Raw genomic sequence first — 13,331 nt, forward strand, 5'->3', positions numbered from 1 at the left:
TTTTCTGTGTCTATCTTTCTACTCTAAAGAGAAAAAGGACACCCTGGGCTAGCAGGGGACAGGATCTTGGTTATTGATGGATTGGTTTCTTGCTCAGACTTAATTGCTTTTTCAGATCTCTCTCTTTTTTTAGTTTATTGAAGTATAGTTGACTTACAACGCTGTGTTAATTTCTGGTGTACAGCAAAGTGATTCAGTTATGTGTACATGTATTCTTTTTCACATTATTTTTCATTATGGTTTATTACAAGATATTGAATGTAGTTCCCTGTATCTATTCTCTTCATAATGAAGTCTCACTTATGAAATAATGGGACTTAAATTTATGCCTCTGATACAGATTTTTACTTTTTTGAAACTTGTTATCTTTCCAAGAAACTATTAATCTGTATGGGTCACGTGATGGTTGACCAGGTCCTGAGCTCACTGTGTCCAATTTTTTCTGTTTCAGAGCAGTTTGTGCTGGATTTGCAAATGTGGTTTTATCCTGTGGCTGTTATCTTCAGTGTCTTCTTTCTGTGCCATTAGTTAGTTATGTTTCCTCAGATGCCTGTTCTCGTTTTTGTTGTTGGAGGCAGCGTGGATCAGTGGCGAAGGTCGTGCCCTCTGAAGTCAGCCTGCCTGCCTGTCAAGTTCGTTTCCTCCTGTGTAAAATGGAGATAATAATAGTCTATTTCAGGAGTTTACAACTTTTCCTGTAAAGAGCCAGATAGTAAGTATTTTGGGTTTTGTGGGTCAAGAGTCAAAATCTAGGAAAACAAAGTCTTATAAAGAAATTCAAAATATAATCCTACAATATTTTGTAATGCAAGTCCACTGATGAAAGGAATGGATACCATTTTGCATAATTGAGGTTCAGAGTTAGTGTTGCTCGTCATCAGCGTTGCAAACATGTATCTCATAGTGGTTCAGGCTATGAGAGCAGGGGAAGTTCACTGTTGACATTGCTGATGGATTCAGTAGATGCAGTGTGGTGAGAGATGCAGATGTTTTCCTCAGCATATTTGTAGGTGAATAGTGCAGTGCAGACTCACAGCCTGTGAGCACTTTCTCTCTCTCTTTTTTTTTTAAATTAATTAATTTATTTTTGGCTGTGTTGCGTTGCTGCGCGCGGGCTTTCTCTAGTTGCAGCAAGCGGGGGCTGCTCTTCATTGCGGTGCTCGGGCCTCTCATTGCAGTGGCTTCTCTTGTTGTGGAGCACGGGCTCTAGTCGCGTGGGCTTCAGTAGCTGTGGCATGCCGGCTCAGTAGCTGTGGCTTGCGGGCTCTAGAGCGCAGGCTCAGTAGTTGTGGTGCACGGGCTTAGTTGCTTCGCGGCACGTGGGATCTTCCCGGACCAGGGCTTGAACCCGTGTCCCCTGCATTGGCAGGCGGATTCTTAACCACTGCGCCACCAGGGAAGTCCAGGAATTCTGTTTTGTGTTGAGATTCGTGCCAGTGACGAGTGCTCGGTCTGGCAACGTCGACCATTGTGGTATCGTTGCGTGATAAACTGCTCTGCTATCCAGTTTGCTGACAAGATAGTCTGCACTGCCCTGTGCCTTAAAAACATGACATTCTGTGCCCACTTTTCTTATTTTGACATGCTGGGTGTGCACTCATAGTAAGCAAAAAAAAAAAAAAAAAAAAGAATAAAGAGAATGGATACAACCGTATGGTGGCCCTTGAAATGCTGTTAAGGTCACTGCTGAGTTGTGAGCCGGCAGAGCAAGGGCTGGAAGCCCTGTCACCAGTACTTCGCTGTCAGCACATGAGAGCAGCTGCAGATAACACGAGTGGGTGGTATGGCTGTCTTCCAGTGAAGCTGGATGCTGACATCTGAATTTCATAGTAATTCCACATGTCGTATAATTCTTTAAGCTTTTTCCCCCCAACTATTTAAAAATGTATAAACTATCTTAATTAATTAATTAATTTCTGTGAGGCACGGCTTGCAGGGTCTCATTTCCCTGACCAGGGATTGGGACTTTATTTATTTTTCATTTTTTTAAGATTTTTTTGATGTGGACCATTTTTAAAGTCTTTATTGAATTTGTTACAATATTGCTTCTGTTTTATGTTTTGGGTTTTTGGCCGCAAGGCATGTGGGATCTTAGCTCCCCGACCAGGGATCGAACCTGCACCCCCTGCGTTAGAAGGCAAAGCCTTAACCACTGGACTGCCAGGGAAGTCTCCCACAAGGGATTGAACCTGGGCCCACGGCCGTGAAAGCCTTAACCACTGGACTGCCCACAGATTCCTAACCACTGGATTGCCAGGGAATTCTCCGTATAAACTATTTTTAGCTCACAGGTGTTTTTTTTTTTTTTTTTTTTTTTGCGGTACACGGGCCTCTCACTGTTGCGGTCTCTCCTGCTGCGGAGCACAGGCTCCGGATGCGCAGGCTCAGCGGCCGTGGCTCACGGGCCCAGCCGCCCCGCGGCATGTGGGATCCTCCCAGACTGGGGCACGAACCCATGTCCCCTGTACCGGCGGGCGGACTCTCAACCACTGAGCCACCAGGGAAACCCAGCTCACAGGTTTTTTTTTTAAAGGGTGGGGTGGATTTGGCCTGTGGGCTGTAGTTTGCTAACCTCTGGTCTACCTCATAGGGTTGTGAGGATTTATGTAGCTTCACATATAACATCCTTAGGACATGTCTGACCAATGGTGTTTGTTATTGGCTGTTCCTTGCTTTCAAGGGGCTGGATTTCAGCAGGTATTTGGCGACTCTGGTTGTATGGTCTTTTACCCTCCATCTATGGATGTTTTTCTTTTTATCTCCATTTGTTATGGGAGGGGGTGGGGCGTCAGGTTGTGCCGTCAGAACACTTCTGGGCAGAGGCACTGGCCTTCTTCCCACATCTAAGTGTCCATGATAACCCACCTTTGTAGCCTTGGTGGTGTCTCCTTGTGGGGTTGTGGTGTGGGTGGTGTGTGGTCTGCTGGTCTCAAGGTAGTAAGTTCTAACCTGACAGAGAGAAGGAAGCTCTTTTGATGGGATACTAGGGAAGGGATGGCACCAGTAAGTATGAAAGTACGTGCTTATAATAGGTAAGATAGGGGCCAAGCTAATTGAAATTGAAATATTAGAAAGAAGTATGATTACGCCCCTGGTCATTCTTAAGGTGTTTCATGGACTTGAGCCTTTGATTCCATCTCTCCATGGGTCCTGGTTTCTCAGACTCTAGAGAAACTGGAAACCAGCTCTGGGGTCTCTAGACTGTGCCTCAGTTGTTTTGATGCACAGAATACAGACATGCACACTCACACCTAAACGTAGGCACAAGGACACACTGAAATGTGACCTTATTTGGTGCCCCAAAGAACACATAGCCAATAAGTGTATGAAAAGATGCTTATCTTCACTGATAATCAAGTGCAAATTAAGACAACATTGAAATGTCTTTGCCTATCAGATTGACAAAGATTTTTTTTTTTAGATTGACAAAGATTTAAAAGACTGATAATGTATACAGTTGGTGAGGGCTACAGGCTTTCTTACACATCTAGTGGGAGTAGAAGTTGGTACATTTTTGGGGGGCCACTTGGCAATATCTATCAGTATTTTACAACGGTCAACCTTAGACACAACAGTTCCACACCTAGCCATTTTTTAAAAAAATAAATTTATCTATTTATTTTTGGCTGCATTGGGTCTTCGTTGCTGCACGCGGGCTTTCTCTAGTTATGGCGAGCAGGGGCTACTCTTCATTGCGGTGCACGGGCTTCTCATTGTGGTGGCTTCTTTTGTTGCAGAGCACAGGCACTAGGCATGCGGGCTTCAGTAGTTTGGCACGTGGGCTCAGTAGTTGTGGCTCGCGGGCTCTAGAGCACAGGCTCAGTAGTTGTGCCTGGGCTTAGTTGCTCCGCGGCATGTGGGATCTTCCCAGAGCAGGGCTCAAACCCGTGTCCCCTGCATTGACAGGTGGATTCTTAACCACTGTGCCACCAGGGAAGCCCCCTAGCCATTTTTTGTATAGTACTCATCCTGGTGATTAAAGATCCAGGCCTGGAATTGTTCACAACCTTCATTTAATTTCTTAAAAGTTTATTTATTTATTTTTGGCTGCCTTGGGTCTTTGTTGCAGCATGCAGGCTTTCTCTACTTGCGGTGCGCGGGGGCTACTCCTCGTTACAGTGCCCAGGCTTCTCACTGCAGTGACTTCTCTTGTTGCGGAGCATGGGCTCTAGGCACCCAGGCTCAGTAGTTGTGGCTCACTGGCTGTAGAGCACAGGCTCAGTAGTTGTGGGCCAAGCATGGGCTTAGTTGCTTTGTGGCATGTGGGATCCTCCCAGACCACAGCTCGAACCCATGTCCCCTGCATTGACAGGCGGATTCTTAACCAGTGCACCACCAGGGAAGTCCCTACCTTCATTTAGAATAGCATGTAGCATATATATACCTGAAACTAATATGATAACGTCAGTTATATATATGACAATTAAATTGAAATAGCGTATGTAGGTAACAATCCAAATGTCCATCAGCAGGATTATTAACCATGGCCTGCACCACCAGTAAAGGCGTGAGGTAGGTTTTTATGTAGTTCCCTAGAAAGATTTTGAAAAGAGCCAGAGCAGCAAGGAGGCCGCAAAGCTCAGAGTGAGGAACGAGGCCATTAAATGTGCATTTGTTGGGGCTTAGACGTGGTCTGGAGGGGCTTGTGCCTGGCTTCATACAGGGGCTGCCTCTCCGAGGTCAAAGGGGACTCCCATTTTTTATTTCCTTCCTGAACTGAGACTGCAGTACTTTTATGTTTAACACCCCCTCCACCCACCCCAGTGCTCACGGATCGCCTGAGCTGCACCTCCCAGAAAGCCTAGGAAAGGAGACCTGCTCTGTGCCTGGTCAGGGTTCTCACCTCCCGGCGCTAATTTAATATATCTCACTGGTGTTTCTTGAGAGGAACATGGTGGACAGTCATCCGCCAATCAGTGGATGGGTCACCAAAGTCCACGTTCAGCAACTTTTCTGTTCCTGAGGAGTGAAAGGTAGGATTTATGATTGGGGTGATGGTCGCCTGTCATCCCCACTTGGGACAGCTGCTCGGCTCTGCGCTCGTGGTTTCAGTTGTGGGTGGCCTATGTCAGCCTGCCGTGAGAGGCTCACGTCACCGGGCGGTGCAGTTATCTCCTGAATCAGGCTGAGGGACTTGCTGCAGATGCAGGGGTGGTAGGGCGACAAGTCACCTCCAGGGCTGCAGGGTTGGGGGCCAGTCAGACTTGCCATGGGACCTAGCAGATGCGTCTGGGAAGGTGAGTCTGTAATCTGGGCTTCTCAACCACTGAGGTCAGCGTGAACTTTGTGGGACAGAGAGACTGGTGGCCTGCCATCCCAGGCCCCAGGAAGAGCCTGGGGACCACACTTGGACGAGAAGGGCGGAGGGCGTTTGGGCGGCCACCCTTATCTTACCGCCTTTGATGTCCTGGCCTCGGGCATCTCCCAGAGACAGCAGGATTGCAGTGGTGATCACAGGATGCTGGGCTGCCATTCCCAGGCCTGTAGGGGTCATGGGTGCCTCTGGGCAGAAGGGCTCTGAGCTTGTCAGGCAGTTTGTAGGTCCTGACCTTTGTGGGGACAAGTGAGCGGGAGTTCTGGGGCCAGGTGGTCTCAGCCATGACAACCACAAGTGGAGCTGAGGCCCAGTCCTGAGTTTGGTAAAGCCCCTTCTCTCCACGGCACCTTTGGGGGGCTTTAGGACAGAAGAGGAGCTGCGAGTCTGTGGACTCCCCTTGGAGCTGTGGACGAGGCAGTGGGTGAGGGTGGGATTCTGGGAGGGTTACTCAGCTAAGCAAGGGAGGGGAGTAGAGGGTTCTGCTTGAATAATGTTTCAGAGCCCCCAGGGAACCTAAGGCGTTAATAACACTGTCTACCCCAGGCAAGGGCGGGCCTGTGGGGAGGTTCAGGATGTGCTTCTTCAACAGTGAGGGGCTGGGTGCAGGGGATGCAGCATAAATCAGACAGGTTCTTGCCCTGGAGGAGCCAGATGCAGGGGCGATGCCGGCTGAGCCTCGCTGCCAGGGCTGCAGGGGCAGCACGGGAAGAGCAGGGGCATCGTTTCCCCCCATTTAGTCCCAGGCCTGTGTCAGTGTCCTTCCAGCCCGTGCCCATAGCCACTACCTGCCCTGTCCCCGCCCCTGTCCTAAGCAGGCTGGGCCTGGCTCAGGGGTGTCTGCTCTGGCTGGGGAGACAGCCAGGGGACTCGGGGGCTTCATGAAGGCTCATCACGCAGAAGGCAGCCGGGCAGAGGGGACAGTGAGGGCTCGTCCTGAGGGACCTCAGGTCCTCTCTGTGCTACTCCAACTTCCATCTTTGGACCTCCTCCTCCCTCTGCTCTGGGCCCCGCCCTCTGTGCCCCTGTCCACCCGAGGCCGCCCCTGGCTCAAGCCTGGCCTTTCCACATCTCCCGGACATCCACCCCACTGAGGCGGGCGCCCGTCCAGCTCAGCTCTCTAGGAAGGCAGGTGGCAAGTGCGCCGTGGAGCCTCCTCCCTCTTCTGCCCTCTGCGCCTTCTCCGCACTCTCCCCAGCTGGCCTTGACCTCTTCTGCTCCCTGCCCTTCCCCAGCAGGGTTGGCACCACCATGGGAAGCAGAGTCCTCCAGCACTTCTGCCCCACAGCATCAGGTCCGAGGGTGCTGGAGTCGCCCACCTGCGCACGTGGGGCCCAGAGCAGGAGCCGCCTGCTCCCATTTCCAGCCTCATTTCCTGGCTAGTCCCCGCCTCCCCCAGGTTCCAGCTGCTTCTGGGGAGCCAGGACCTGGATTTCTTCCTCCTGCCCCAGCAGAGAGGACAGTGGTGGATAAGCGGCAGCCTCCATTTCACCCCCCTCTGTGTCTGCCAGCTTCTGGGGTGGGCAGGGAGAGTAACAGGGTACCCCTCGCTCTCCATTAAAAATACAGACTCTGTGAAAGGGGACAGAAAGTGGGTGCGGTAATTGCCATGAAGCCAGTCCGGAGGGCGCGCTGCGATGCACCAGCCCCCTGACAGAGGCCTGCTCTGGCCGGGCAGTTCGCCCGGCAGCAGGTGAGCGCTCAGGGGAGCGGGGGGCTGAGTCCTTCTGGAGACCTGGCCCTGGGCTGGCAGCGTCTGTGGGCCCCGAGGCAGGGGTCCAGTGCACGGTGGCCCATGCCTTCATGTTGGGCCGGGAAACCAGGGCAGGCAAGCTGTGGGGACCAGTGGTCATTTGGGCCAGAACTTGACCCAGAGGCCAGGGAGGAGATGGGGTCCTGAGAAGGGGCCAGAGTGGTTGTGTGCTGAAGGTCTTGATGGAAAGGGACAGTGCTGGGTGGACATGTCAGCCAGGCTCCCAGCAGGATGGGAGGTGTAGTGGGCGGCTCTGCCCGAGGGCCCAGATTCTGGGTCCCATCCTCCTGCCATCACAGCCGTCCCGTGACCTGGTCTTGTCTGAGCTGTGATTAGGCCTCCCTGGGGCCATCCCAGTGCCTCTTCCAGGACCAGGGAGTAGTCAGGTGGGGTTTCTGCCCCACCTGGCCCGGTGTCTGTTGCCAAGGATGGGGGCAGCCCTGCCTCAGTATCGAGGCTCCCTGAGGAGAGAGACTGATGCCCCGGGGTGGGGGAAGCTCACAGCCTTGCGTGGGAGCTGGTGGGGCAAGTGCCCAAGCCAGGTGACCAGTGCCCCCAATCCTGCAAGTCTGGTATCTCTGGGCCTCAGCCTCCTCGTCCATAGGAGGGTGGTGGCCCTGCTCGGCTCACTATGTTTGGACAGAATCGTTGTGCAGAGGAAAAGCAGGGACCCCCCCCCCAGATGGCCGAGTTGCCGTGTGCCCTGCCCACCTCTCCCCAGGGTGGGCCTGGCCTGCTACTTCGCACGAGTGTCCCGTGTGGGTCCTGTCCTCCCCACGCTTGCCCCTGGGGCCGGCTGAGCTTGGAGCGCCCCAGTCCACGCTCCTGAGTCAGCCTGTGGCCGTGCCGGCCCAAGTCGCACAGATGCAGGTGTCCCTCCACCGCTGGGGCAGTGGCCATCCCCACTGTGGCCTGGGTCAGCTCTTAGCCAGGCAGTGGTGGCTGTGCCTGAGCCGCCCCCATCCTGGTGCTCCCTCTGATCCTGTCCTCATGCGCCCTGAGAGCCAGCTGCTGCCAGGCTGCCTGTCTCCATCCAGTGGCCGCTGCAGCCTCTCCTGCTGTGGCTGGTTGTAGCAGGTGATGCTTCAGTCTAGGGAAGGGTGGGGTCTTCTTGACTGTTGGCCTTGACAGGGGTCCATCCTGTGGGTCCACAGAGAGGCTGCAGGGGGCGGGGTGGGAGGGTGTCTGCTACCGGGTGAGTGTGTGCGGGCTCCTGGAGCGCTTCCGTGCTGCGGTCTGTGCACGTCTGCTTCTCTTCTGCTTCCTTATCACTCATCAGGCTTGCATAACCAGGCTGGTCCTGCTTCCTGCAGAGGAGCTATCAGTGTACCATCTGGAGCTGCAAATGGGGTGACAGGGTGTTAGCGGCCTGTTCACCCCCAGGCGCTTCCCAGCACCCAGACCCTGTCTCCAGGGATCCTGGGGCTGACACCCCTGCACTGAGCCCTGCTCCCGGGGGCGCTGTCCTCTGCAGGGCACCTGGGGACAGGTGTGTGACAGACAGCATGTGGGAGGTGTTGGCTGTCGCATGGACACCCCGCTGCCATCCTCCTCCACTTTCCTGGGGCAGAGCACCAGGATGGGAGCAGCTAGCAGTGTGACCCTGGGGTCCGCTCCCTTGTCAGTGATCAGGGACTGTCCCCCACCTCATGTGGCTCTGGTGGGAATTCGCGTGGGTGACGCGCCTCACACAGTCGGCCCAGGTGTGGGACCAGGGGGTCCAGCAGAGCTTCCCTGTGGTGGTTGTCCGCGACCCCATTCCCCCAACCGTGCCTCCCCTGTGGGAGGGGACCTGGGCCCAGAGAGGTGCCCGCTGGGCAGACCTGGACACGTGGCTGAGTCAGAGTCCAGTGACGCCAGGAGGCCTGAGCTGGAGGTTCTTGCCGGTGCTGCTTGGACAGCGTGCTCAGCCTCCTTCACGGGACAGGGTGAGGATGTAGGTGGTGACCCACTCGGAGTGCCCCTCACGGGAGCACCCACTGGGGCACTCCACACACAGCCCCTCAGCCCAGCCTCTTCCAGGTTGGACATTGCAGAGCGCGGTCCTGATGCGAGAGGTGGGCACCTGGCTCCTGACCTGCACCTGCATCTGCGCCTGGGTCGGCTTGGGCGTCTCTGTCCCAGGGGACAGAGGAGGTAAGGACTGGCACTGTGTGTGTGGGGGGGGCTGTGGGGGCAGAGCTGGGGACAGGGGTGCCCCCGTCAGGCTCCACGGGGAAGGGTTGGGTTTGGGCTGTGCGGGACCGGGGCTTCAGCCCCACCCAGGTTGCACGCTCAGAGCCCATCCCCTTGGGGTCTCCCAGCCTTGCCCGCGGTAACTTCTCCTGGGCTCGTTCTCTGGGGCCTGCCTGTCCGAGGGGTCAGCTGCCACGCCCTCCCCCTCCCCCAGCCCTGCCCTGAAGCAGCCACTGTGGGCTTGCAAGGGTCACTGTTCCCAGGGCCTGGGACTTTCACGTGCCACACCAACAACATCCTCAGGATTGACTGCCACTGGTCTGCCCCAGAGCTGGGCCAGGGGGCCGGCCCCTGGCTGCTCTTCACCAGGTGAGGCCGGAGGGCAGGGGGTAGAGGGCAGGGGTGGGGGTAGGGAGCCGGGCTGGTGCAGTGGCCCTTTGGTGCCGACACGTGCCCTTTCCAGCAACCATGCTCCAGGCAGCAAGCACAGGTGCGTCTTCCGGGCCAGCGTGTGCACAGTGGAGCTGCCACCCGAGGAGGTGCTCGTGCCTTCTGACAACTTCACCATCACCTTCCACCGTCACGTCTCTGGGAAGGAGCAGGTCAGCCTGGTGGATCCACAGTACCTGCCCCGGAGACATGGTGAGGCCTGGGCCATTGCGTTGTCCGGGAGCATCCTGGCTACATCACCCCCCACGGCCCAGTCAGTGCTCCCGGTCCCTGCTGACGGATCCAGGGCTAGCATCAGGCGGGGCCCCCGGGGAGGGGGAGGGTTTTGGAGGAGGATGAAGGTGCAGGGCTTTGAGTTGGGGCAGGAGCTGCAGTTTGAGTCACTTGCGATCTACTTCAGTCACAGCAGGAAGGACTTCAGTAAGACACTAGGAAGAACTTCCAGCAGCAGCTTAGATCTGAAACTCACCTTGTCTGTCTGCAGAGGCTGGAGGAAGTCACTGCTGTCTTGTCCCACCTGGGGCTTCTCTGGACCAGTTTTCCAGTGAGGCCTCTGCTCTGAGAAGGCCTTGGCCACGTGCCCCGTCCTTCCCGGGAATCTTTGCGATCCCCAGTCCTGGGCGTGCTGGCCCCCACACCGTCACACAGCTTCATTCTGTTTCAGTGAAGCTGGACCCTCCCTCAGACTTGCTGAGCAACATCACTTCTGACCACTGTGTCCTGACCTGGAGCATCAATCCTGCCTTGGAGCCGCTGGCCTCACTCCTCAGCTACGAGCTGGCCTTCAAGAGGCAGGAGGAGACCTGGGAGGTAAGGCTGGGTCTGCCTACCGTGGGGACCTCTCCTGGGAGCAGCAGCCAGGGTCACTCCTCGTCCCATCTAGGGTGGTGTCACCTTGGAATTGTGAGGAGGGAAGTGACCAGAGACAAGGGTAAGTGAGTGCAGGTGTGGTGAGTGTGCCTGTGTGTACGTGTGAGCGTTCACAGGGCGTGCCTGTGTGGATGAGTGTGCATGCACGTGGATACATGTAAGTGTGTGGACACGTGTAAGTGTGCCCACGTGTGTGTGTACACGTCCTCGAGGGCTGATGGGCCCAGTCTCACCCCCAGCACCTCCTAACTGTTCACCCCACAGCGGGCTCGGCACAAGGATCACATTGTTGGGGTGACCTGGCTGAAACTTGAAGCCACTGAATTGGACCCTGGTTCCACCTATGAGGCCCGGCTGCGTGTCCAGATGGCCACACTAGAGGACGCGGTGGCGGAGGAGGAGCGCTATGAGGGCCCATGGAGTGACTGGAGCCAGCCCACCCGCTTCCACTCCCCCCAGAGACAAGGTGGGCGCTGCTGCCTTCAGGGGCCTGGGTGGGGCCTCCCCGCCCCCTTGCGTCCCACCCCTTACCCCTCCTGGGACCCCCTCCCTCGTGGCCCAGTTGACTGCCTTCCCCTGGAGGTCTGTGTGAAGGGGAAACACCTGCCAAGTGCTGGGCCTCCCAGGGAGCTGCAGCTCCCGGTCTCCTTGGAGCGAGTGTGGCCCCAGCTGCACAGCAGGCTGGTGCTGCTGTCTCTGGAGCCCGGGCAGGGCCTCGTCTGCTTAGGGGGCTGGGCTGACTCTTGTGCACAGAGGTACTGGAAAGGATCTCGGACTCTGGTGATCTTATGGATGGGAAAGGCAAGGCCCAGGGGTGCGTGATTCACCCAGAGTACTCTCGGAGGCGCGACATAAACCTTCCATTTTGGCCTGAGGCGCCCATCCAGGTGCCTTTGCCAGGTGAGTTTGGAGGAACACAGCCCTGGGCCCTTCCTGCTATAGGTCTCCTGGTCCCAGCTTTGGGGCAGCGCGACAGCACCCTGGTCTCTGTGTCCATCTTTCTCCTGCTGACCAGCCTGACCTACCTGCTGTTCAAGCTGTCACCCAGGTCTGTAGCCAAGGAGTGTGTGTGGGAGTGTGTGCATGTAAGTGAATGTGTTATTGTACATGTGGGTGTGAGAATTCGTATGTGCATGAGCGTGTGTGTGCGTTTGTGGGTGTGGGGTAGGCGGTGCATTGAGGGCCCAAACCCACACCCCCTCCCACAATGCTCCTGGGTGGGGAGGGGTTTTCAGGCCTCTGACCCGGACCAGTGGGGATGTCCCCAGTTGCCAGGTGCATGTGGGTGGTGGGCAGTGTGGCCCAAAAGAGCTCTGGAGGGACCCAAAGTCCCTGGGGCCGAGTCGCCTGAGGCCCTTGTCTCCTGCCTGTGGAGGTGCTTGGCACTGGCTCATTTGCACAGTGGTTTTATGCAGACAGTGTTGGGCATCTGGTTTTCACGGGGCCCTGTTTCCCGCCCTGATGGGTGCCACGGACAACCAGATGAACAAAAAGCCCTCCTGAAACAAGCCATCACACATGGGGCCTCGTCCCGCAGGAGACCGGCCAGGCGTGGACGGGTAGCAGAGAGGATGGGAGGAGGTTGGACAGAGGCAGCCAGGGTGAGGGAGGGACGGGGTGCTGGGCCCGATGGGTGGCCAAGAGGACCAGGGAGGGCTCAGGCTTGCCCTCGGGTCCCAGGAGAGCGCCTGAAGCCTGGTCACGTGGGATGGGATCTGGTTTATGTTTTGAGAATGGAGTTCTGTGGTACAAGTGAGGAGGAGAACCTGTAGGGTGGCCAGGGGTGGGGTCCAGAGGGAGGCAATTGTGTGTGAGCTGGCGGGAGAGGCAGAGCTAGAGCTAAGTGCAGGGTGTGACAGGGTCTCAGGACGGGAAAGTGAGGGGACGTTGGGTGGATGCGATGTGACTCGTGGCCCCTGATGCCACCCTGGGGTGGGGAATCGGGACAGGCCCCCAGGGAGGCTGGCGAGGTTGATCTGGACTTGCTGGGTCAGAGTCTGGGGCGCCGTTCTCAGGGGAGGAGCAGTGGGTCTTGGGTGGGTAGATCCGGTGCTCGGGGAGAAGTCTGATGGGGTTCCCGGAAGTACTGTCTCCCCCTCCGGCTGAAGACACAGCTGGTCACCCCCACCCCTGAACCCGCCATCACCACTCACCTTAAAGGGACCCATGTCTTGGTATAAATCAGTTCTGTGGGGTCATTAGCGAGGGGGCCGCAGGTGCCAGGTGTCAGGCCTGGACCCAACGAGAGGAGAGGGCGACAGCAGCACTAACGGGGCAGGGCTGGTCCCTGCTGCGTGGAAGGAGCCGTGTTCCTGGCAGTGACCTCCTGGAGTTGGGCCTCTGATTACTGTCTCCTGACCTCAGGATGAAGACAGCCTTGTACCAGGACGTGCCGTCCCCAGGCCCGTTCTTCCAGTCCCTGTACAGTGTGCACAACGGGGACTTTCAGGTTCGTGACCCGGTGGGCCTGGGGTGCCCAGATGTCTGGACCGCCCAGGCTGTGGGCTCTGGGTGAGGTTGGGGGCCTCTGTCAGTGCTTTGAGCTTTTTTGCTATATATAGTGGTATATATAGTATATAGGTAGTATATGTACGCACTGTGACTCAAAGGGGCCAAAGACAAATTAGCTTTATTCTCTATTGCCGAGTTCTTTTTCTTCTCATGTCTCTGATTCCATTGCTGATGGGAAAAAATGTCAAGTTTCTCATGACGTTATCTCTGCCTCTTCTGGTTTGCAGCAGCCCTTGGAGGTAAATGGTCAGTTTAAGG

General features: G+C 56.1%; 1 protein-coding gene across 2 annotated transcripts; it reads left to right on the forward strand.

The window, feature by feature from the left end:
- Window positions 1-115: 115 nt before the first annotated feature.
- Window positions 116-13,065, forward strand: LOC117308046 (uncharacterized). Of its 2 annotated transcripts, none has more exons than XM_033839421.2 (7): window positions 116-7,007; window positions 9,090-9,203; window positions 9,457-9,611; window positions 9,706-9,884; window positions 10,362-10,502; window positions 10,827-11,028; window positions 11,316-13,065. In XM_033839421.2, exons 1-7 carry the CDS (start codon window positions 6,952-6,954, stop codon window positions 12,332-12,334), a joined length of 1,866 nt encoding a protein of 621 aa, XP_033695312.1. In that variant the 5' UTR covers window positions 116-6,951; the 3' UTR covers window positions 12,335-13,065. The 2 variants fall into 2 exon arrangements, with proteins under 2 accessions (XP_033695312.1, XP_033695311.1); XM_033839420.2 differs by having other exon boundaries at window positions 9,546-9,611; window positions 10,177-10,502.
- The last annotated feature ends 266 nt before the right edge of the window (window positions 13,066-13,331 follow it).

Source organism: Tursiops truncatus, chromosome 15, assembly GCF_011762595.2.
Source record: "Tursiops truncatus isolate mTurTru1 chromosome 15, mTurTru1.mat.Y, whole genome shotgun sequence".
Lineage (NCBI taxonomy): Eukaryota > Metazoa > Chordata > Mammalia > Artiodactyla > Delphinidae > Tursiops > Tursiops truncatus.